This window comes from Ctenopharyngodon idella, chromosome 6 (assembly GCF_019924925.1).
Source record: "Ctenopharyngodon idella isolate HZGC_01 chromosome 6, HZGC01, whole genome shotgun sequence".
NCBI lineage: Eukaryota > Metazoa > Chordata > Actinopteri > Cypriniformes > Xenocyprididae > Ctenopharyngodon > Ctenopharyngodon idella.
Window position 1 is genome coordinate 21,964,077 of NC_067225.1, and position 25,259 is coordinate 21,989,335.

The following is a 25,259-nucleotide window of genomic DNA, read 5'->3' on the forward strand; positions in this document are numbered from 1 at the left end:
ATAATAATAAAATATTGTTTTATATTTTATATAAATATTATATAAAATATAAGAATTAATAATACAATTATTTTATTTTTTTTTTTAATTTGTACATCTTAGATCAACTTACCTCAGTCAAGCCTTTTGTAACGTAATATTTTGCAGTGCATATAGCAACAAATTGTTGTTTAGGAAAGTGTTGTGGTGGTGCTTGTTTCTATTTGCTGAAAGAAAATGTCCTTTTTACCCCAAGGGGCCTGTAGCCTCTTTGTACCATGCTTTCTGTTCAATTAAATTCAGCACAAAGAATAGAGCAAGTGAAATTGAGATGTTGATGATGACTTTGAGTGAAGGGCATTATGGACGTTGCCATTATCGTCACAAACCCATTTTGCATACGATGGGTAGACATTTCAGTTTATGAGTCCCATAATCTGCTCACATACCGTGTTAAAAACAACCTACAAAAACAATTTAATTACTATCTACATAGCTGTTTTACATTCCCAAAAGAAATGTGTGACTTCTCAGCACTCCTCATCTACACTGTCATGACATGTTTTGCCTTTGCCTGCAGTTACAGAGGAGCAAACGAGTGTCTGGTAGAGCAGAGGACAGGCTGTTTTTCTCGACCGATTTATCTCGTTTTCTCTGTTCCCTGTTCTCTTTTGTAGCAGGATCTTGCTGCAGGACAGCAGCCTGCTCATTATGGCTCAGCACAGGGCTTGATGTAATTACACTCTGCTCTGGCGCTTCAGGTGCTGCAGTGCCTGTTTGATCATTGTTATTGGAGTGGGCAGCTTTTGAAATGGCAGAAACATACACACGGAACAGCATTGAACTTGCTTGAACCAAAGAAGAATAGACCATATTATAATCTTCATCTGAAAACCTATTTAACAAGTAACACTACGGGCTGAATTACTGTAACTGAGTTGCATTTCCGTGCAAAAATCCCCACAGTCCAGTTTAACAAGGTGCTATTTTCCTTTGTTGACATCCTGTAAACAAGGGAATAAGATTTCGGACACAACCATTGGCAATTTGTGATTCACACCTTCACAGAAACTTCTGGTGCATATTGCAGATTATATGCATTTTGGGTAACAACTTATAATAATGTCCCATTAGTTAACTAATGCAGCTAACAATGAGAACTACATTTGTTACTGCATACATGTTTTTTTTTTTTTTTACATGGTACTTATATTTAAAAAAAAATACCTGTATATAATTACAGCTGTGATTATTAATTTCTGTAATTACATCTACAACTACACTGTTGACCCTTCCCTTACTCTTTAATTCACCCTTAACCCTTTATCGACCCGGGACGTCATTCACTACCCTCCTCCTCATTCATTTTTTAAAGATAGACATCAACCTTCTTAGTATTCCTCAATCAATTCATCATAAACAATATAACAAGAAAAAAAATCATAAAATTTTAAAAGAATGCCTGTTTTTCAATTTATTTTTTGTAAAAATTGTATAGGGTCGCTAACGACCTGAGGTGTGTATCAGTGTATGTATATTTTTTTCTGCACAGCAATAATTGAATCTTTGATGACAGAATAAGTGCAATTCACCTTTATTCCACAAGGTGGCAATGTCTGATACACAATGATGAAGTGACGTTTCATTCAGACAGAAAACGAAAGAATAAGAAGTATCATTATTCAATTCAATTCAATTCACATTTATTTGTATAGCGCTTTTCACAATACATATCGTTTCAAAGCAGCTTTACAGAGAGTGCATGTCAACATTACAATTTGGAGAATGCAGTTAGCTAATAATGTAATAATTTAGGCAATTAATATACAATCACTGTTAGCAATTTAATTGAAGGTAGAAGCAAAGAGCTCCTGGAAAAATGAATTACATATTAACAATAATTAGGATATATAGAAATTTGCGAATGTGTGTGTTGATCCAGATGTTGCATCTTCTGAAGTCCTCGCAGGAGTTGGCGCCGTCTCTTCCAAAGTTTTAGTCATCTGAGGTCTTCTTAAGAGGCTGGATCCAAACTGAAGGTAAAACGGAAAAGCAAACGGAGAATAATTAGCATAGCTGCTGTTCATAACATTAAGCAAAGATAGTCATGTGCAATTGATCTGATATGAGATGCATTATGTGAATGCTTGGCTAAAGAGATGTGTCTTTAATCTAGATTTAAACTGGGTGAGCGAGTCTGAGCCCCGAACATTATCAGGAAGGCTATTCCAGAGTTTAGGAGCCAAATGTGAAAACGCTCTCCCTCCTTTAGAGGACTTAGCTATCCTAGGTACAACCAGAAGTCCATAGTTTTGTGATCTTACCGAGCGTGAAGGATTGTAGGGCGATAGAAGATCATTAGCAAATCATTAGCAAAACATGAAATGGCGCAGCGATTTACTGCAGAGCTACTAAACGTACTGAACGCAGTCAAATATGACTGTCACTTGATGGATCTATTGAAGCTGTCAGCGATCAGAATATTGATTTTGAAGATGTTGAAAATGATATAGTTTTTTTGAGATCGCGAACGGGCTCATTCGCGATCTCAAACATATTCTCAAAACTATCATTTGCTGAATGTACTGGGAAATTAGCTCTGACGAGGACAATAATGATGGCATAAAACACCTGCTCAAACTAAGCCTTTCCAAGCTCCAAGAGGTAACAAAACATGCTTTATTTTATTCTTTTTTAAGTGTTACTATATCAGAGGAGTTTTATATTATCACGACAGGTAGAAGTCTGTCTGTGAAGTTTCAGGTCAAAATACTCCACAGATCAATTATTATTGCTTGTCAAATTTGCCCCTATTTGAGTGTGAGCAAAAACACGCTGTTTTTGTGTGTGCTTTAACAGCTCGCGCTTCAGTTGCTCAACGACAACAAAGCAGGAGAATCTCACGCAGCCAAAATGACGATTGTCAATAATGGTGTTCAGCCTTACATTGTTCAAACCGGAGTCGGACGCTGATGGAGAGTCTCAGGAAGAAGTTACAACTTAAAGAATGCATCTGGACGTTTCTGAATGGTTAGTGGATAAATTTATGTAGTTGCTGTGGAGTTGATTCAACTCATTGACTAGCATGTGCCGTCATGTTAATCTTTTGTGCAAATCCAGCGTTGAATTGACCCTCGTTTGTGAAGCAGTCCGGCGTAAAATGACAGCATGGCAACAACACTCTACTACGACAACTCTTCCTCTTCTCTAAAGCAGCCCAACATGGCCTCTCCCCCTTTGTTGTGTGTTCAGGATTTATGTAAATTTTGCGGTTTGTGATGTCACCAACCCGGAGAGAAGCTCGTTGTAGTCCCTACCAGCCGTTTGTTGCAGTCCTTAAAAAGTGATTAAAAATAGCTCCCATTGAACTGTGAGCATTGTAACTTTGCAGATGTTGCTGTCTGAGCATAAACAACATTACACACTAACACCCTTTAAAACCTTATTGTAAAGTCTTACTGCATTTTGCAAATTATGTGCATCTAGCTCTATCAATATAATAGCATTGTTTTGGTATTTTTTAGGTGTTTGCTAAAAGAAAAAAGAAAAAAAGAAAAACAACAACTGTTTCACACGCCAAACTTACCAGTTCAATATTAAAATTTCCCAGAATTTATAACCACCAATGTGAATCTTGGTAGCCATCAAAAACACTGTGCATTCACAGCTGTCTCTTTAATGCGAGCAGTCTGGTTTTACTACGCAAATGACCATATGAAGTGAGTATTTACAGAGCATTATCTTGCCTTCCATCTGAGCCCTGCACAGTCATTATCTGGTTCCTGGTTTTGTTTTTGTGTATTGGAGCCACATTTGTTTCCATTTGTGTGCATGCGCAAATAGCTGGCACAACATTATTGAGCCAAAAGGGCATGATTAGCACCCTGGTCCACACACACACACACACACACACACACACACACACACACACACACACACACACACTCACTTATACCTTGTTACAGCTTCAGCTCGAGCTGTCTTTAGATTGGCATTAACTCCTGGATAAGATTTAATATTGTTTGGCCCAGGTATGGAGTGTTGTACATAGTTTCAACACTGAGGTAACACCACCACAACTGTGTCTAATGAGCACTGCCATAAAAATAAGTTTGGCATGTAAACTGGCAGGCTATTTGTGAATGGAACTGATATACAGTGGCCATAACAAACATTTGGACATGTAATGCATGAATTTCTTTGCATTATATAACAAAATATCAAACCACGTGGCATTTATTTTAAATGAATATATCACAAACACATTTCAAGCAAAACATTTTACAATAATTACATTTTACAATAATACATACAAGCTTATTAAAATTATAATACTATATATCATTCGAAATGAAGATGAAAGTAATTTGATAGACGTTTGTCTATCTATCTATCTATCTATTTACAATAATCAAGGCAGAATGTGAACGTGAATACATGTGACTGATTTTAATTTTTTTTTAAGAAAAAGAAATGATACTTTTATAAGCAAGGATACAAAAGTGATCAAAAGTGACAGTACATTGTTACCAAAAAATTGTATTTATATTAATCCAAGAATCCTGAGAAAATGTATCACGGTTTCCTCAAAATTATTAAGCAGCACCACTTTTTCAACATTGATAATAATAAGAAATGTTTCTTGAGTACCAAATCAGCATATTAGAATGGTTTCTGAATGAAAATTCAGCTTTGTCAGCACTGAAATAAATGACATTTTAAAATATATTTATCCATTTAAAACACCTTATGACTGGTTAAACATAATTGCAAAACTGTTGCAGAAATATAAATTTAGCTCTGGGAAAAGCTCTTGCATCATATGTTTGCATACCGCAATTGCCGACTGGTGTGATATTTTGTATCTAATACAAATACATTCCAACATCCAAGCATCCAGGTCTGTCTGAATATGATTTTGGGCCACTGTACATGGTTTTGTACTTATTTTAATATGCGTATACGCCCTCTTATCATCTTTTAATGTAATGTTCCATTGGGCCTAAGTAATTTCATTTTTAAGAGAAGAATAATTGGATGTGTGCTGTTTAAATGAAAGGAGTTCTTGTTGTCGTGTTCTAGTATGTCTTTGATAAGAGCAGTACAAACAAAATCAATTTAATAAAGAATGGTTTTGGTGACCCTGACCTATAGTCTGAACAAAGCAAAATAGAGATGCTCTTTTGTTTGGCATTTAAGAAAAGGGTGCTCTGAGATGCAACTCAGTAATGGTTAAAGGAATGTCTTTTCACTTCCGCCAGTACTCAAGAGGTTTGACCCCCAGTCACGAGTCATACGTCTATTCCTAGGAATGAGAGTGGTAATGAATGTGAACATGTTTGCGTCTGACATTGTTTACTTTGGCAACCTCCCATCGCTCATCTGCTTCATCTCAATTTTCCACCTCTCCCTCTGTCTTAATTCTTATATCTTTCTGCTCTTCACACTGATCCACTCTATCTTATCATGGTTGTGTGAATAAAACACTCTGTTTGAGTGGCTAAATGAAAAGGCTGAGAGAGCTTGCCACACAGGAAGTCAGGAAGCAGCCGCATTGTTATTCAAATTTGGCATTTTAACAATGTTCTCCTGGGAATACAAATATTACTGAAATTCCATTCTTGCTGAAATGGAGTACCATTAAAGGATTAGTTCACTTCTGAATGAAAATTTCCTGATAATTTACTCAACCCCATGTCATCCAAGATGTTCATGTCTTTCTTTCTTCAGTCGAAAAAGAAATTAAGGTTTTTGAGGAAAACATTCCAGGATTCTTCTCCATATAATGGACTTTAGTGGGGTTTACTGGGTGGAAGGTTTCAAAGGGCTCTACGTGATCCCAGACGAGGAATAAGGGTCTTATTTAGCGAAGCGGTCGGCCATTTTGTAAAAAAAACCCAAAAAAATTATATGCTTTTTAACTACAAATGATGGTCTTGCACTAGCTCTGCAATCCGCACTCATGGGGTAATGGTCATGCGTGACGTAGGCGGAAGTACCGATCCAGTGTCTACAAAACGAATGTTCAAATGTTCAAAAAAAAAAAAAAAAAAAAAAAGGTAAAACAATGATATCGGACGATTTTGAAGTTGGAGGAGAAAATTAGATGAAGTTTTTTGCCCTAACGGGGTACTTATGCCTATGTCACCTGTGACCTTTCAACGTAATGCGTGACAAGCATTTGTGGTTAAAAAGTATACAAATTTTTATTTTTTTCAGAAAATGACCCTTATTCCTCGTCTTGGATCATCTAGAGTGCTCTGAAGCTGCACTGAAACTGCTATTTGGACCTTCCACCCAGTGAACCCCACTGAAGTCCACAACATAGAGAAGAATCCTGGAATTTTTTCCTCAAAAACCTTAATTTCTTTTCGACTGAAGAAAGAAAGAAAGACATGAACATCTTGGATAACATGGGGGTGAGTAAATTATCAGGAAATTTTCATTCAGAAGTGAACTAATCCTTTAAGCAACTTTGAGTAATTCCATGATGATTCAGAACAAGAGGAGGTAAACCAAAGCTTAACGTTTAAGTGTCTGAATTACTTTTGTTATTACTAGTCTTGCATGATAAAGAAAACAACAAATTCAGGCCTCATATTTTTTTTTTTTATAAATAAAAGAAAGGACACACTCTTATCTTGATACTTTTTACCTTGAATATCAAACAATCAGACAATTAATCATACCGAAAATAAATTAAAATCAATTGTTGTAAATGGCTGATATGTACATCTGAAAAAATAAATAAATCTTCAGAACTTTAATGTGATTATGGATTTTATATGATCAACTACAAACATACATGCATATAGTATTTATGCAGATTTCTTGTATAAGCAAGGTACTCTGTAGTCCTTACTGACAATTTTGACAATTCCAACCACCCCCCCAAAAAATCGTATTATGATATAAGTTTATAATTTATTAACCAAAAATTGAATAATTATTTTAAAATAATTATAGAAGCATTCTTACTAAAAGAGCTGTTGCTGCTCTTAAAATTTGCAGAATTAATTTAATTTCTCTTAGTTTATGTTGGTGATGCCCAGTCATTGAAAGCCATATTAAACTAAACCTGTCCTGCAGTGAACTAAAAATTTGCTTTGTGGGGCATCAGTAAGGACTTCTGGAAGCACCAACCACTACTCATGTATGAATGTTATTAGATTTAGTGACACAGCTACACACACAGTATAATAAAGAAACATGCAAGAGTATAAGTATGTGTGAAACACACTTTAAATAATAATTAAAAAAAAAAAAAAAAAACATGCAAAAGGACACTGAATATCACACTTGTGGGTTACATACGTTTGATATGCCGTTCAGACTGCAATTACTTGCATACTTCTTACAAATTATGACTGGCTGCACATGCTAAGACCAAATAATAGATGTTAACTTCAATAACATTTTGCAGTAATCATTCCTTTTTAGAGTATAATAGTTTATAGGTCTTACAATATGTATATATTTATGCTACCGTGATAAATGTTTGCTGTAGAAAGTCAGGAAAAAAATCACTCATCAATGTTTTGGGTTTCCATGACTTAATCTAAATGTGCTCTGCTTTTAAAGTGGCATGGGAATAAACATTGCCTTTAGAAAAAAAAAAAAAATGTGCCCAGTGCTTTATAGAGATTCCCTCCTACTTGATATTCCCATCTTAGCAACTTTCAATAGCGGTAACCCAAACAACAAGTTCCCAGAGACTGGAGTGCATCTTAACATGTCACACTTTTTTTTTTAGCATTGAAATATTGTGGAGCTTTCAATACTAAGTGAATTGTTTCCTCATGTTTTCCTGTGGTTTACCATTTGGGCATTTTAATATTAACACAGACATTTCCAAGAAAAAGTCCACGCTCTCCCGTTCCCATTCCCCGGCCTCTTCCCCTTGATGAACTTGGTGCTTAGATGCTCAGGTCAGAACGTCCTCATCATAAGTACATGAACCACTTCTGCACTTACCCGAAAAGCCATAAATTACAAGCGGGGATGGGTTTTAGTCTTTATTTAGTCTACAGGGGCAGAAAATAGTGTGACTCCAATTAATAGGACATATATACAAGAATTTAAGAGGCGCCTCAAATCCTCGGCATTTTGCAGTTGTAAAAATTAAATGTTTGCTAATGACAAATCACACTTTTATGTGGAGCAATGTTTACTGTCTCTTAAACCCTGATCATTAACTTCTTTTATTGAAGTCCTTGACTTTGACATTCAGAGCACTGGGCAGGAATCACATTAATTTGACAATTTATGTTAAGATGTTCTTGTTAGCAATGGGCCGTTTCAGTCAGCTGCAGGGAGACATTGCAACTGTGCCCGGTGTTTTCCACTTTCACCAAATAAGCAACTGTGGTATCATTTAATAAGCTTTAAAAATGTGCCAAAAAATGGGTATTAAAGTGTTTTCTATGACATGAAGGGGGAAGGGACCAAAAAAAGAGTCTCCCTGCAGCTGGGAAGGTCAGTTTACTTGATGAGTTCCTGATACTGCTCAGACCGCAGGAACCGACCGAAGGAGTCTTTCTCCATCAGGGTGTAGATCCGGCTCTGAGCCAGCTCAAAGGTGGCGGGAGAAAGATCCACCAGGTTCCTCAAAGTCACATCTTTGGTGAAGTGGTCGATGTTCACCTAAAAGCATGATGTTGGTAATAAGGAAGAAGTGTATAAAAGTCAGTCACAAGATGATGCAAATTGGACAAACATAATGATTAAGAACACATTATGTCAACTTTGGCAGTGTCTGAGAACTCTAGGGGGGCTGTGAAGCAGTCAACCTCCCAGAATAGCTATTGCAAGAAGAACGAAAATGCCAATTGGACTGATTCCCTGCGGTTTCTGCTCTTTTTATTTATCTCTGACCACTATGCTGATCTTACCAGTTTCCTTACATAATCAGGTATAGAAAAATGGCTCAAAAGTCTTTGACTTGTGTTATTTATTAAAGTCCTACTCATCTATAGTTTTATATTTATGTGCATTTGAATAGTTTTGTTTTATATTGTAATATGCACAATCATAATATTGAATATTGAATGCACAAAAAATTATGTAACAAAAATATTGATGAGAAAACACTGATAAAATTGGCAAAAGCTGGCAATGAGATACTGTTTGCATTTCATTGATTTTAAAAATCGTTAAGGTCACTCAGAAACAAACGGATATTGTAACATTTATCAAAGTTTATGTGTTATGTGTATGTTATCTAATGGCTATTACATAACAGATACTTTAAATCTCAGCACATGGCTGTGCAAACATCCCGATACAACCATTTTTCAATAACATGATTGTTTACTATGCTTTTTCAACCTTTAAACTAAAGAGACTTATAGTACATATATTTACTACAAGGACAGCATGGGTTTAAATATGACATGGGGTTAAAACCTACAACATTTTGGCTATTGGAAAAATTATCCATTAAATGACCTTCCTGCTGAAAAATAAATAGGTATGTTTTACATGCTGGCTTGCTGAACTCCAAAATGGAAAGCAGAAGTGCTGATGGATCAGCTACACCAGCTCAGTTGTGCTTGGACCAGCACTGAATTTATGTTGGTTTATGTTGGATTTTTCAACAGGGCTGGCTAAACTCGAGTGGAAAGCCCCATTTTCGTGAGCTTACATCCAGCTCGAGATGCTGAAATACCAAATATAAGTAACCAACAATCATATAGTTAAAACAATATGCTTAAAATGCTTATGCTGACTTGAAGGACCTGTACCTATATAAAAATGGTAATATTAGGACTGCAACAACTAATCGATAAAATTGATTGTAATCAATAATTACAAAAAAAATCTCATTTGAATATCGATTGGTCGCATCTGCACGCTGCGGAAACCTTCTGCCAGTGACGTTGCTTTACAATAGTGAATAACAAATTTCTATGGACCAAACGCAATTGGAAAATAGCAGAGAACATAGAGTGAGCTGTTGCGGGAGTTGGCACTGCGTATCTATAGCACGAGTTCTGCTTTCATTTGGTAAGCTCTTTATATGCAAAAGTCATTTTTTACGTGCATCTGGTACGCAAAATTTACCCGTTGACTTTTATTGGTTGTCTAGCAACAGCATTCTGACAGGTCTTTTGGTTTTTTAAAATGAAAAGTAAAATATGTTAGAGTTAGGTTTAATAAGTTATGGAAAGGTTTGGGGTTAGGTTTAGGAAAATAATTATCGGTAGCACTTTACAATAACGTTCATTAGTTAAACATTAGTTAATGTATTAACTAACATGAACTGACCATGAGCAGTACATTTACTAATCTTCGTTAACGAAGTTAATGAAAATATAGTTCATTGTTTGTTCATGTTAGTTCACAGTGCGTTAACAAGATTTTAAAAATGTATTAGTAAATGTTGAAATTAACATTAACAAAGATTAATAAATGCTGTATAAGTGCAGTTCATTATTAGTTCATGTTAACTAATGTAGTTAACTAATGTTAACTAATGAACCTTATTGTAAAGTCTTACCGAATTATCAATCTGTATGTATTTAAAATTGTATTGGTCGGTTCATTCCGTGACCATATTAAATAGGCCTACATAAAAAATGATTATTCTTTTCTTAAATCTAACCCCAAACCTTTTCCTAAACCTACCTATTTAAGTTAAATGTACAAAACTGAACCTCAGAAAACACAGCAGCATTTGTAAAGCTTGCATTTTGAAAATGCATTGTAAGAAGCAATAGCAATGAAATAGCTCTATGGATGTCTTTCACCCACAAAGACCTTTGAGACCACACCTTACAGACCACACTTCCCGTACACCATGAATGAATAGGAAACCTTGGCTGCAAATGTCCAAATCATTTTCGTTGTACATTATTAAATTATCAACTTCAAGCAGGGTTGGCAGGTTTGTGTAACAAAACCAACCCAATTGCTATTCAAAACCCACCCAATCACAGCCATAGCTAGCCCAATTTTGGGATTTTCCACAATTAATCTATTAATCAAAGAAAGAATCGACAGATTAATCGATTATCAAAATAATTGCTAGTTGCAGCCCTATGTAATATTGAGCTCTAATAACCTTTCTCAGTGTCCTGAAGGTCACTTTATTTTAATCAGTTCATTTCCCTTAAAAAACAAACAAACAAACAAACAAAAAAAAGCTTGCAGATACTCAATTACTTTCAAATTGTTTTTATAGCTCCTCCGGGATGTTCAGTGGGGAGAACATGGGCCTCAGCGTTTATTTAGTGATCTAAACAACTGATATGAAACATATTTTCACAGAAAATGATTAACAGGGACTGCTTCCTTCTACTGTACCTCTGAAGCACTTTGCTTTTTGATCTTAACTGTGATTAGCAAAAAAAACCAGTGACAAAACAAACAAACAAACCTCTTTGGGCCCACCAGTCTGAATGAAGTCCTCATAAATCTTCTTGGCTTTGGTGGCCATTTTCAGGGGGGACTTGGTCTTCTTGAAGTTCTCACAAGCCTCCCAGAACTCAATATTCTCCTCGCTGAACTCAGATCTAAGGAAGCTCTTGAAGGTGGCCAGGCCGTCTATGGAATAAAAAATGTGGAAAAGCTATTAGAGTGAGTACAGCTCTGTGTGTATTTTTTGTACTAATGTGTTGGCAACACGCTGCCACCGGAGACCCCTGTCCCAACGGCTCTTAACATCCTTATCCAAACATTACCGGCGTGCATGCCTAAGGCACACAGCCCTTAATGCAATCCCACTCCGGTTCATGTTGTATAACAGCATGTGGCATTCAAGTGCCACCTGATTCAGCTCGGTGGATTAATCAATGTAATTATTCTCTATTCAATGCAGATTTATTTTTAGACTTGCAATTGTTTGTGAGAATGTTTTAGCGTCAACAAAAAGATATGCTCTTATATTTGAATCGACGAATATATAAAATTGCAATATGGTATAATTTGGCTAATCTGCAAACAATTCCCTCTTAAAATGAAATGAACAATTTTTTCCAAGGCAAATTGTTGCAATTAAACAAAACAAACTGGCTTTGAAACAAATAATTGGATGAATAACAAAGATTTGTTTTCCCAGCTCTTTGGAACAGCATAATTAAATAATTCAGTCCTTCTGTGCAGGCAAAAGACCTTTTGCCATCTTTATGTATTTATAGGTTTGCTTGTGTTTTTTTGTAAAGAACCAACAAAAATGAGTCAGAAAACGAGTTTTACAATGATAAATAAAGAAAAGTTGTTAGAGTCAAAGTTGTGTATTGAAGTTTGATAATGTACTGCTAACAAGGAATACACTTAAAAGCTGCACAACAGAAGCAAATGCTTTAAAAATTATTCACTTTGGTGAGTCAAGTTTGATTTGGTGGGATATTTCATATTTATGTATTTGCGTGTTTATGGCATGTCGGTAAAATGAGAAAATAAGTTCTGGCTTCTATTGCAGCACATATGCTGCTCAGAATTGTTTTGGATATACATCTTATAAGACTTTCTTCTTGCGATCTTGCATCAGATTCATCTGTGGAATTTTTGTTTCATTCACAGATGGCGATAGAGAGGCCAAAGTCATGTAGTGCAACTTTAATTTTAGTGAGGATGGTAAAAGGACTAGATGTGTGCATGTCTAGAAATGTCCCTAGAGTAAAACAAAATCTGAAGAAAAAAAAAAAAAAAAACCATCATGGAGACATCCTCAATTGGAAAAAACATTTAATAAAAAAGCAATGCAAAAAGTTGGATAGTGTTATAGTTAGGCTAGTAATTATAGCTCTATGTAAAAACGAAGTCTAGAAGTCTGTGAAACAACAGCGAGAGTCTACTTTTTATGGTTGTAGATGTGTAGCTTATAAAGGTTAATGTGCCCGTTCAAGGACAAGCTGTTTACACATACCGAATCAAGTGCATCAGTGCAACTAGATTTCTAGAGGTTCTCAACCGACAGATATAAACAAAGTTTTAAAATGTGTTTTTAGAGACTCAACTGATAAACTAAACCGTCCAATGATTGGCCATGCCTGAAAGAACATTTAAGATGTAAAATGCAACCAAATGGCCATTAAGATAAACATCATACTTACAGTTGTTGGACAAGACCTTATCAAGGGACTCACGCCACTGGGCTGCTTCTTCAGGTGTGGGTCTGAACAAAACAAGCACATTTCTTCACTTAGTGGCCCCAACAAGCTGTTTTCGAACAACAAGCTGTTTCGGCTGTAGTTTTAAAGCAAAATTAACACTTTGGCTCAGTCTTGCATTGCATGTATATGTGTGTGTGTGTACATATATATATATATATATATATATATATATATATATATATATATATATATATATATATATATATATATATATATATATATATATACACAGTCAAACCAAAGTTCATTCAGACACCTTGAACATTTCATTCATTAATACAGTTTATTCACTATAGTTTAAAGTATTACATTTTTAGTTCATATTAACAGTGTTTAACAATGTTTACTAATTACTAATGTTTACTAATTGTTAACATATTCAGCCATATTGTTACAGTAAGTTTAAGCACAAAAGTTAATGATCAAAAAAGATAATGCTCTAAGTTTATCTTCACGTCTCTTCTTGTCTAAAAGGTCTTATCCAAGTTCTTTGCTGAGGTAACTGTGTTTTCTTTACACAATGTCTTATCCTGTGATTGGAATTTTTAATCTATTCTGCCTGAAAAAATACAACCCTAACAACACTTGCATAAGGCATTACGCAAGTAAAAGGGAGCTGAAATGGTCTGCAAATGTTTTTATGCTCAATTTAGACACAATTTACATTATAAACAGACTCTTTGCAGTTTTCCATTACAGGATTTACTAACATGGCCTTTCCCAATTTTGCCTTTCTGACGCCCATACTTGCTCACTACTGTTCACCCTTTTTCTACATACTGCAAAATGGAGATGAACTGAGCTTTCAAAATGTTCTGTATGGACTTTGTATGGAACTTATACTGTATGGAAGTTCAGATCAGCTTTGGTAACACTTCACAATAAGGTTCATTAGTTAACTACATTAGTTAACATGAACTAATAATGAACTGCTCTTCTGCAGCACTTATTAATCTTTGTTAATTGTTAATTTCAACATTTACTAATACATTATTAAAATCAAGAGCTATATTTGTTAACATTAGTTAATGCACTGAACTAACATGAACAAACAATGAACTGCTGTATTTTTATTACTGTAACAAATATTAACAAATACAGTAACAAATTTATTGCTCATGGTTAGTCCATGTTAGTTAATACATTAACTAATGTTAACAAATGAAGCTTATGTGAGTTAATGGTGACTTAATTTTAAAGAGACATAAGTGTGTGAGGCATGTGAAGAGACACATGCAGATATGAAGTCCTCATCAGTAAGGAAAAGAAAGAAAGAGAGAGGAAGAGGAAAAAAATGAGGAGAGGCAGAGGAAGCCAAGAGGAACTCACTTCTGAAGCTTCTCTGGTTTCTTCTCAGGCTTTTCTTGGTAGGGGATAATAAGGTCGAAGGAATTCTCTGGCTTCTGAAGCAGAGTTCCCAATTTAGTCTTGATCTCCTTAGCCCTGAAGACAGCACAAACACAAACGCATACGCATGTCCATTAGCACTTTTAACATACGTTAATAAACGATTCTATGATGTAATGTATGATTTGTACTGCAATGAATTTGAAAACAAATACTGAGGACACTTCCTAATGTAAAACATACCTGTCAACAGATTATATAATATCAGCCTAACACATTCATTTTCTTCTCTCAAAGTACAGAGAGAATGATAATTGGGTCTATTTAGTCTTTATTATCGCACATCAGCCACAAAAACCTTTTCTTCACTGCTTATTATTCATTGACCTGTACAGCTGTAATCAGTACAGTAATTTTGACAGATCACGCAATAAAAACACCATATGTTCAAGGTGTTCAGTTCAGACCTATTCAGAACTATTTCACAGTTCCGGAGTTAAGAGCAGATGCAGTATCCTTTTGTGTGGTTTTGGGACAAAAACAAATATATTACTCCCAGATGACTGCAGATGCAGTGACGTCAGGCAAACTTGATGATTTGTTGAGGTTTCGTGAATCTTTCTGCCACAGACAGATCTATTGCTCAAAAAATACTGATGTCAATGCACACATTTCTCTTCTTTCAAAGTCCAGATATTAAAATTACGATTTTATGGACCAATTATGTAATGCTACATTATAAACCACCTCATGTTGCCACCTTAAAACTGTATTTCAGATGTACAAATAGACTTCTCAGGAGTACTCCAGGCTTCAGGCCAAGCTTTAAGACTAAAGCCAAGAACAGTGATAAACATATGTTTACACAATGAATGAGCCAATAGCACAAATCAGAATATGGCTCAACAGTCACAATAAATGTCCTCATTGCTAAACTTAAAATCTGTTCTCAGTAATACTGCTCCAAATCTTGTTATGAACAGAGAACTAAACAAAGTTGAGAGTGTTCTGGCCTTTGGTAACTTTTGGGAAGCCTGATGTTTTCAGAGACAAAAAAAAAAGAAAGAAAAAAACCTATGAAACTATTATAACAAAAGGTATCTAAGTGGAAAATAATGGATATTTATAAATTTAAAATAGGGATAAAATAAATGAAGTTTCTACTGTTCTTAAAAAAAAGTTTTAACCATAAAACAACTCTGAACCCAAATAACAAATAAAGTCTTCCCATGTGCAATAATCAACTACCACATTTTTAGCATTACCAGCTGTTCCAGAATACACAGACATTGCAAAATACACAAGCGCTGAATCCCAAAAGAGGCTGGCAATTTAAAAGTAATTGACTTATGTATCTTACATGGAGTAAATTTTAAATTAATCCATGATGCAAAATATCTTACCTTTCCAGACATGTCTGGGGCAGGGCAGCTAATCCTTTACACATTTTATGATCTGTTCACTTTAGGTTTGCAGTGTTAGTCCACCACCATTAGCTGTTGTCTCTCTCTCTTTTAGAAGTTGTCGTTCTGCTCCCCTCTATTATATGGAAAAAGTCTGCTGGCCCAAAGCCAAAAACTCGAGAGCCAATCAAGTCCTGGCTTGCAATTACAATGGGAGCTGAGAGAGCTCTGGAGATAATCAACACAAGAAAGGACATTTTAAACTTGCCAAAGCTCTGAAACATCAGTACACAGCACTTTAGATCTATATCTATGCCTAGCAACAGAAACTTGAACTGGTTTTTACTATAAAAACATAAAAAGCTGTTTTGTAAATTGAATTTATACAACACATTTCTTAGTTAATTTTACTTTAAACCACTTTTATTGTGATTACAGTTGACATATGTAGTATCAAATACATTTTATTGTTTTTTTAGGTTTTAGTTTTAAAACATAAACTATAATCATCATCTAAGAGAGTCAAACTAACTATCTTATGTACTACTACTAGCTATCTACTAACCAACACAATTTTTGAGATTACCATAAACAGAATAACATAATACAGAAATTTGACCTGTTACAATTTGAACTGGAATGGTAACTTCTGGAGGTACCTTACAAATATAAAAGAGGGTAATGTATTAAAAATGACAAAGCACAATAAAATAATAATAAAAATGTATATAAAAGTATAATCTGCAAATATATGCGTACATAAACAATACATTGGCAAACTATTAGGGCTGGGTATTGACACAATTTTCATGATTCGATTCAATTTCTATTCACATGCTTTCGATTAGATTCCGATTTGGTTTTGATTTGATTCGATATTGATTATTTTGGATGTGGTATATCAGATACAGTACATGGCAAAATTTCTAGAGGAAAACTAATGCTGTAAACCACACATGGTAGTCAGTTGGTACTACATTACTATAATATTGAAGGTTAAAATTAACTTATTTATATACAAACACTTAAATTACACTAAATTATGTTTTTTAAAATAAATAAAGTTTAGAATTACATAATCATATTTCTACTCTAATTCGTTTTTTTTTTTTTTTATAAACATTTAAATCGTGGCTGTCATAACTGATTTATTCAAACATGCATTAAATATTGAAGAACATTAAAAATTATAATGAATATGTAACGGTGCATATATTTATCAGAATGCTGCTCTCTAGAGTTTATTTTTCTAGCTGACTAATAAGTTTATGGTCACTGAATATAGTTTTTCTGAGGTAAATGTGATGTTACGTGACATTGTTTACAAGCTGTTTTATTGACGTCTTTCCGAGGTTGAAACACTGATTGAGCTATTACACGAGACATGATACAGATTTCGGTAAGTTGTACAGTATCTTTTAACATACCTTCAGATGTTTATTCATGTTTATTTTGCGCTGTAACTGGTATTAAAGCAGAGGAGACGATGTTCACATGCGCTCCGTGCTGCCGCTTCTTTAACTGAGGTGCTACAGCGATCTGTCACGCCACATTAAACAGCGCCAAAACGGTAGCTGTTTATTTTTTGAATCTCATAATAAGATGGACATCATTTGAAATCTGAGACTTTGCTTCATATCAAAAGTAACAAAGCACAAAGATTATTGTGATTTATTGGATGGGAGGTTTTCAGGATCAACTGAAAACAGACTTGACTAATCGATTCTTGCGATTTAAGAATCGATATCTGTTCGTAAAAATGAGAATCGATTAAAATCGAGAAATCGATATTACCCAGCCCCACAAACTATGCTTTAAAATTATTTATCAAAATTTGCTTTCTGCTGGAAGTTCTTTCCTTAAATGCAATATTTGCTTTTAACTATAAATATATCGAAATAAATCAGTAGAATAGAAATGCATATTCTTTTTGTGTATTCAAACATTCCTCAATTCCAAGTATAAAGTATAACAAAAATATTGGTGTTCTTTCTTAGGAATGATAATGGAAAATTTGGACACAGTATTGTCTTGTCTGGAGACAGCTAAACAAACTCTCAATTACACAGATTTTGCTAGAACATTCTTTGCACAGTAAAAAAAATAAGGGTGGTGATAAAACAAAATCAATCCCAAGGGCGGCTTGAGCATTTTTGTTTTTATAATGGAGGTGTGAAATGAGCTGCTGTTACAACAATATGACTTATGTAATATTTATGTGTTTTAGTTTTGTTGTTTTTCATAAACTCCATCCTTAGCATAAATCATCTGCTTCAAACATCATTTAAGTCAGTGTTTTTCCAAATTACATAATTGTGTTTGACCAGAAGGGCACTTGAATAGCACTTATCAAAATAACCACCTGACTTATGGCATTTACCAACAACTTGGAGTTTTTTTCATAAAAATGAGAGCAAAGTGTCATGCTACAATAAATGGGTCATGAATAAAATATCTGGATAGCATATGGCCTGCATACTGCATCCCCACACAATCTATTTTTATAAAATATAAACAAAGTGTGAGAATAGGAGCATCACGCTACAGCAATGTTTAACCTTATTCTCTTTGTCTCCAGATATATTTAGTGTGAACTTAATGTCATTATTCAAGTATGTTATGCTGAATAATGCAAATGTGGCTGGTGGCAATATTCACTGATTGGGCAAACATGGAACAGATGGTAGGCGACCGATTTGTATGTTTAAGACAGGGCAGACCTTGTGATCTTACATAATTATATAATATATAGGATTATATTATTACAGGCATTGTCAAAACTTTCTTTGTTCTGTCAAGCACTTGTGCAGTCAAATAAGATCGTCAGGACATACAGGGTATACAAAAATGGCAGTTTGGAATGTGAAATGCATTGAAAAAGCGTGCAAAATGAATGTGTGAAAGAAACGTACAGTTGCTGACTTTACATTATTGCACTATTTACATGGCGATCTGATCAAGTGAATAGATATTTGGACATGAAATATTGATTTGAGTTGAAATTATTTTTATAATCTTACCTGTATATTATTAAGGCATCTCCCAATTCACATTTATTTAGCGCTTTTCACAATACATATCATTTCAAAACCGCTTTATAGAAAATGTCAACATTACAATTTAGAGTGATCTGTTATCACAGATGACTGTGTCCAAGTTATGTCATTTCAGAAATGTACATATACAAATCACGCAGTTAGCTAACAGTCTATTAATTTAAACGATGTATTAATTTAAGGCAGAAACAGTGAGCTTGTTGAAGTAATGAATACATGTTAACAAATGATTAGGAAAAATAGAAAAATTTTGCATTGTGTTGATTCTGAGTTGGTGTCATCTGAAGTCCTCGCAGGGGTTTGGAGTTATTTCTTTACAGGTGTTGAGGCATCTGAAGCCTTCATAAAAGGCTGGATCCAAACTGGAGCTGATGTACTCTCTAGTTTCCTTGGGATGGGCATCCTGAGATAAAACAGAAAAGCAAGTGGAAAATAATTAGCATAGTGGCTGTTCATAACATTAACCAAAGATAATCATGTACATGATCTGATATAATGGAGTACAAGGATATGAGATGCATTATGTGAATGCTTGGCAAAAGAGATGCATCATTAATTTAGATTTAAACTGGGAAAGTGAGTCTGAGCCCCAAACATTATCAGGAAGTCTATTCCAGAGTTTACTAGCCAAATGTGAAAGCTCTCCCTTCCTTAATGGACTTTAGTGGATATCCCAATCAGAAGCCCAGAGTTTTGTGACCTTAAAGAGCATGATGGATTGTAAGATTGGTTAAATACACAGGAGCTAAACGATTTAGGGCCTTATAGGTCAGAAGCAATACTTTAGAATTGATACAGAACTTAATAGGTAACCAATGTCGAGGTGATAAAATTTATATGTTCATTATATTTTCTTGACATGTAAGAACTCCAGCAGCTGCATTTTGGACTAATTGTAGCTTGTTTATTGAGGATACTGGACATCTAGTAATACTCCAGCTAGTAATGCATTACAGTAATCTAGTGTAAATATGCCATTACAACATACAAAACAATTAGAATGTGTTCGAATCAAAGGTGATGCGTCAGGAAGTGGGTCCGAAATCGCATACTGTCTGAGTAGGCACTACATTTGAATTTGAATTTACTTCACGACCGTTAAAAAGTATGTTCTGTGTAGTATGAATATGGGCAGTATGAATGAAATTTGGACGTACTACATCCGCCATGTTGTTACTATCATGTGACCTACCAGCATCAGTTGCATCACTTCACTGCCATTCATAAATCCTTTCCCATGGCCTCATGGGATAGTAAAGTGTCCATCAAATTCACACTACAGAATCTTGGCGGAAGCAGTAGGTCATCTGGGTACTTTTCGCCTACTGTTTTTCAAATACTATGTATTTGGACATACTACTCTTTTGGCTTATATAGTATACTATATAGTATTCAATTGCGGATGCAACAATGGACAAAAAAACAAACAAACTGCTGACCAACCGTAACTTTCAGACACCATCTTTATTTTTTAGCTAAACTGTCATGGAATGGAAAGCATAGGATTGTGGGATATCAAAGGCACCGAAGGATACATCTATGTTGCCTTCAACAGATGAAGGTGTCTCAGGAGACAGGAAGTGAAGCTAACTATTGGATTTGGACGTGCTTTTTTGCCTTCCTACCGTGGAAAGCATCCTCCGAAGGCAGCATTTTTCAAGCTTTCGGACACAGCCACAGTGTTGTCATAGATGATGACAGCAAACATTAGAAATCAATCTGAATCAAGCTCTGTGTCTGAATGTTTACTTCCATACTATATAGTAGGCAAAAAACAGTGAGCCAAGTAGTATGTCTGAATTTGCAGTACTCATGAAACAATATGCTAAAAGTACCCCAATGACCTAATACTTCCTTAGAGATTCTGAAGTGTGCCTCCAGTGGACACTTTACTATCCCATGAGGCCACAGAAGAGGATTTGTGAATAACAACTGACACAACTGACGCTGTAGCTCACATGACAGTGACAACATGGCAAATGTAGTACGTTCGAATTTCATTCAGACTACACACAATTTTTGTACTATATACAAAACCAAATGTAGTTCCTTCTATACAAGACAGCCTTGCATTAAACATGTTCAATGTAAATATCAAATTAATGTAAACTAAAAAAGATGTTAATTTACAGTAAATTTAAGCAAACTACTTTGTAATATATTTAGTAGCCTACAGTATAAGCATATTGAGTATATAGAGTCACTATATGCTCTTTCATGGAGTTATTTTGGTTGTACAGAATTTCTGACACGTCTGCTATAAAAATGGGTCTTTTTCGGGTAATCATTGTACTGATCAAAACTCCATATACGGGCTCTCTCCCTGTGCAAAGCTCATATCAAAATCTCAACTTGCTGGGTATCATGTTCAGATACCATTTATGTCCAATGATTGGGCATGTGTACAACAATTGCTCTTGCTTTCAGCTAAATTAAACAGTTTTAACCTAATAGATATGCTTGCCAGACAGGAAAGCAAGCAAAGCTTTCTGTGATGTGCCAGCAGGAATTACACTATTATCACCTAATCGAAGGTTTTTGTCTCAGACCAAGCGGTTTGTTTAGACTCACAGCTAATGCTTTGGCAAGTCATTTCCTTCAAAATCACACAGCGGAAGGAACTGATTATTTCATATCATTGTTCTAGGGACTGGTGTTCAATGGCTTTTTAATATGGTTACAACAAGTTTCTCTACTGTTTTAATAATCCACAAACCCTCTTACATAATCTCCATTTTTGAGTATTCTTGAGTATTAACAAAGAAAGGTGAACCACTCCAGAATGTACAGTAACTGAATTCATTCTTAAAGGGTTCATATCAGGAGGAATCAAACTGTGGAATTAAAGGATTAGTTCACTTTAAAATGAAAATTACCCCAAGCTTTACTCACCCTCAAGCCATCCTAGGTGTATATGACTTTCTTCTTTCTGATGAACACAATCGGAGTTATATTAATAAATATCCTGATGCATCTAAGCAGTGAACGGGACCAACGCGTCAATTAAGCTTTTTTCTTAAGTTGAATACGGAAGGCTTAAGGCGAGAGGCTTCGTAAGTTGAATACGGAGAGGGTCTGGCGGAAGCTAGATATTTTACTTTATAACTTGTTAAATATGGATATTTTTCTTACACAAACACATTGCTGTGCTTCAGTAGGCCTTTATTAACCCCTCTCGGAGCCGTGTGGAGTACGTTTTGCTTTGGATGGATGCACTTTCTTGGCCTTTATACTCTTTGGCCCCATTCACTGCCATTATAAATCTTAGATGCGTCAGAATATTTATTAAAATAACTCAGATTGTGTTCATCAGAAAGAAGAAAGTCATATACACCTAGGGTGAGTAAAGCTTGGGGTAATTTTCATTTTAAAGTGAACTAAACCTATTAAAGAATCAAATTTTTGCCCAGTGAAAAAGACCATTTGAAACCATTTTTTATTGAAACTAAACTGCAACTTTTGTAATGTCAAGACAGACAAAAACATGTGCAACGCAAAACATGTACACCCAATTCGCCAATGGAATTATGGAACTTAACTTGCAGGGTATCATGTTCAGATACCTTAAACCAAACATGTTTAGACAAGCAATGTTTAGACAAGCACTGTTTAGACAATGAAAATGATGCAAATTATGTTCTTCTGCCAATGTCCACAACTATGCAATATGATAAAGAGATGCCACAACTTAACATTGAAGCTAATCCATCACGTCTGGTTTAAATCTTCTTCGATAAAGAGATAGCAGCAAATATTCTCATTGTGGCAGATATATGCTGGTTATAATGCTATATTGTTATCTGATTATCATTTGATGAGTTATTGCTAAAATGCATGCAAACATCCCACTATTATGAATAAGGTCCCAAAGTTTCAGCCTAATTTACATAGAAAAAGCATGTTTGCAGTGAAAAGACTGACAATGTTTTAAACTAAATATGAATGACGCTCAAATGCAAAAGTGGTGTAAGTGTTTAGTGAATTCACACCTATGACAGTATTATCACGACTGTAACAAAGAGTAAATGTAAACTAGGTTAGTAGGTATTTTGCAACAGTCCACATCCTTTATTCAGTCTCACAAAGGTTTAAGCTCATACTCAGAACAAGGCCAAGTAATGAAGCCACATCTGTCATGCTGTGCAAGTGCACTGAGTGCACTTGGCCAGCCGAGATCACGAGCGCTGATTGTACCTGGAAAGCATCAGTGTCGAAAACATTTCAGAGGCAGGTGTTGGATATTGCATGGCTCAAATGACTGACTCTTTCAGGTTCTACACTGGAAAGCTGTATGTGAGCCACATCAGTGCTGGAGAAGAGCTGAAAATCAGTGGAAAATCTTACAAAAAAGAATCAAACAGGACCTTTTGAAAACATGTTCTGGTTTGTATCCAGGATGGAAAATGGAACATGCTTAGACAGAGGGCTTAAAGTGATGTTACACACGAACCAGCCAAACAGCTTTGCTGTGATCTTTATGGCAGCTTCCATCATCATAAACTTGACATGATGCAGGGCATAGGCTGTGGCTGGATGCCTCCGAGAGTTTGTCTTCACACAGTGCACCAGCACAAGTCACTTGAGAGGAAATTAAAATAATGTTCCCACAGCAGCATAAATTGATTACATTAAATCGTTTATTTGTGAAGGCTTTTCCGGAGGACCCTGGCTTAATAAGGGAAGAGTCCTTTGCATAAATTATTTGCTTTGAATTAATCCAAGCCATTATATAACTGCATATTGAGTGGAAAAAGGACAAATAACGTGGCCTTAAAGTCACCCCGTCCCATCCTTAGAGAAACAAATTACAAATTAGTTGTGTAAATTACAGAGAAGTCGGCCTGGAAACTAAATGTTAATTGTGTCTTTTACCAAGAAAGAAAAACTTGAGGCTGCATGAAGTACATAGCATAATAGACCTTGTCATGAAATCTTTCACTGTATTTTAACATTGCTATTAAATATTTAAAAAATATGTTTTTTAAACATTTCAAAATTTGAATTTATTTATGCATTTAAGTATAGATAAAAATGAGTGCACGTTTAAATGTGCGACTTTTGACAATGCAATTGATGCAGACAGGGAATGTCCTTCTGAGAATGTGACTATGCAAGCAAAAGCCTTAAATTTGTATGATAAAAAGGTGCCAAACCAAACTTGATGTGGAAGCTAATCCATAATGGAAAATCTGTGCTGTCTGGTTTAGCACTTCTTAGATCATCAAGCGATAGCCAGCAAACGGAAGGCTTATGTTTGCGTAATACACACTGTGGGAACCATAAATATATCTGGACCTTCCTAATCTACAATCTTTGGCTGGAAGTGGAGGGAAATGGGGAATACACTACTATTAGCCAGACATTTATATTTGTATAATGGCATTTTGGTGATCACATATTACCTCTGATTAAGAGAAAAAATATGCACATATAGTACATCCAAGAAACCGTGCATTAGTTACATGACTGGGTCACACTTATTTCGAAAGTCTACTTCAGATATTCTATTAACTATAAGTAACTTTGCATTTTCATGTCAATTATCTATCAGCAGAGCATTAGTAGATTATTAGGTTAGGGTTAGTAGAATAAGTTGACATTTGCTTGCAAAGTTATAGTCAGTAGAATGTCTTTTGGGGAGCATCAAAATAAAGGGTAACACTTTAGTTTAGGGTCCAGTTCTCACTATGAACTAGTTGCTTATTAGCATGCGTATTACTAGGATATTGGCTGTTTATTAGTACTTATAAAGCACATATTAATGCCTTATTCTGCATGACCATATTCTACATCCCTTAATGGGTTAGTTCACCCAAAAATTCTGCCATTAATTACTCACCCTCATGTCGTTCCACACCCATAACACCTTCATTCATCTTTGGAACATCAAATTATGATATTACGAATCTTTTGTTTCGAATCAGTGGTTCGGAGTGTGTATCAAACTCCCAAAGTCACATGATTTCAGTAAATGAGGCTTCGTTACATCATAAGTGTTTCAAAATTTCAATGGTTCACTTCTGGGGGGTGTGATTTTGGCAGTTTGATACACGCTCCGAACCAAACCACTGATTCGAAACAAAAGATTCGTAAAGCTTCAAAGCTTCATGAAGCAGTGTTTTGAAATCACCCATCACAAGATATTGTTGAATAAAGTCATTATTTTGTTTTTTTTGGCGCACAAAAAGTATTCTCGTCACTTCATAACATTAAGGTCGAACCACTGTAGTCACATGAACTGTTTTAAATATGTCTTTAGTAGCTTTCTGGGCATCTGAAAGTGTTAATTATCTTGCTGGCAATGAAGGACTCACTGAGCCATCGAATTTTATCAAAAATATCTTAATTCGTGTTCCGAA

At 35.2% G+C, this 25,259-nt stretch overlaps 1 protein-coding gene across 1 annotated transcript; it reads right to left on the reverse strand.

The window, feature by feature from the left end:
- Window positions 1-6,727: 6,727 nt before the first annotated feature.
- On the reverse strand, window positions 6,728-15,998 carry rgs5a (regulator of G protein signaling 5a). The gene is made up of 5 exons (XM_051896979.1): window positions 15,845-15,998; window positions 14,424-14,537; window positions 13,035-13,096; window positions 11,357-11,523; window positions 6,728-8,622 (listed from the first exon to the last, which is right to left on the reverse strand). The coding sequence occupies exons 1-5, from the start codon at window positions 15,886-15,888 to the stop codon at window positions 8,461-8,463; spliced, it is 549 nt and encodes a 182-aa protein (XP_051752939.1). The 5' UTR covers window positions 15,889-15,998; the 3' UTR covers window positions 6,728-8,460.
- Between the last annotated feature and the right edge of the window lie 9,261 nt (window positions 15,999-25,259).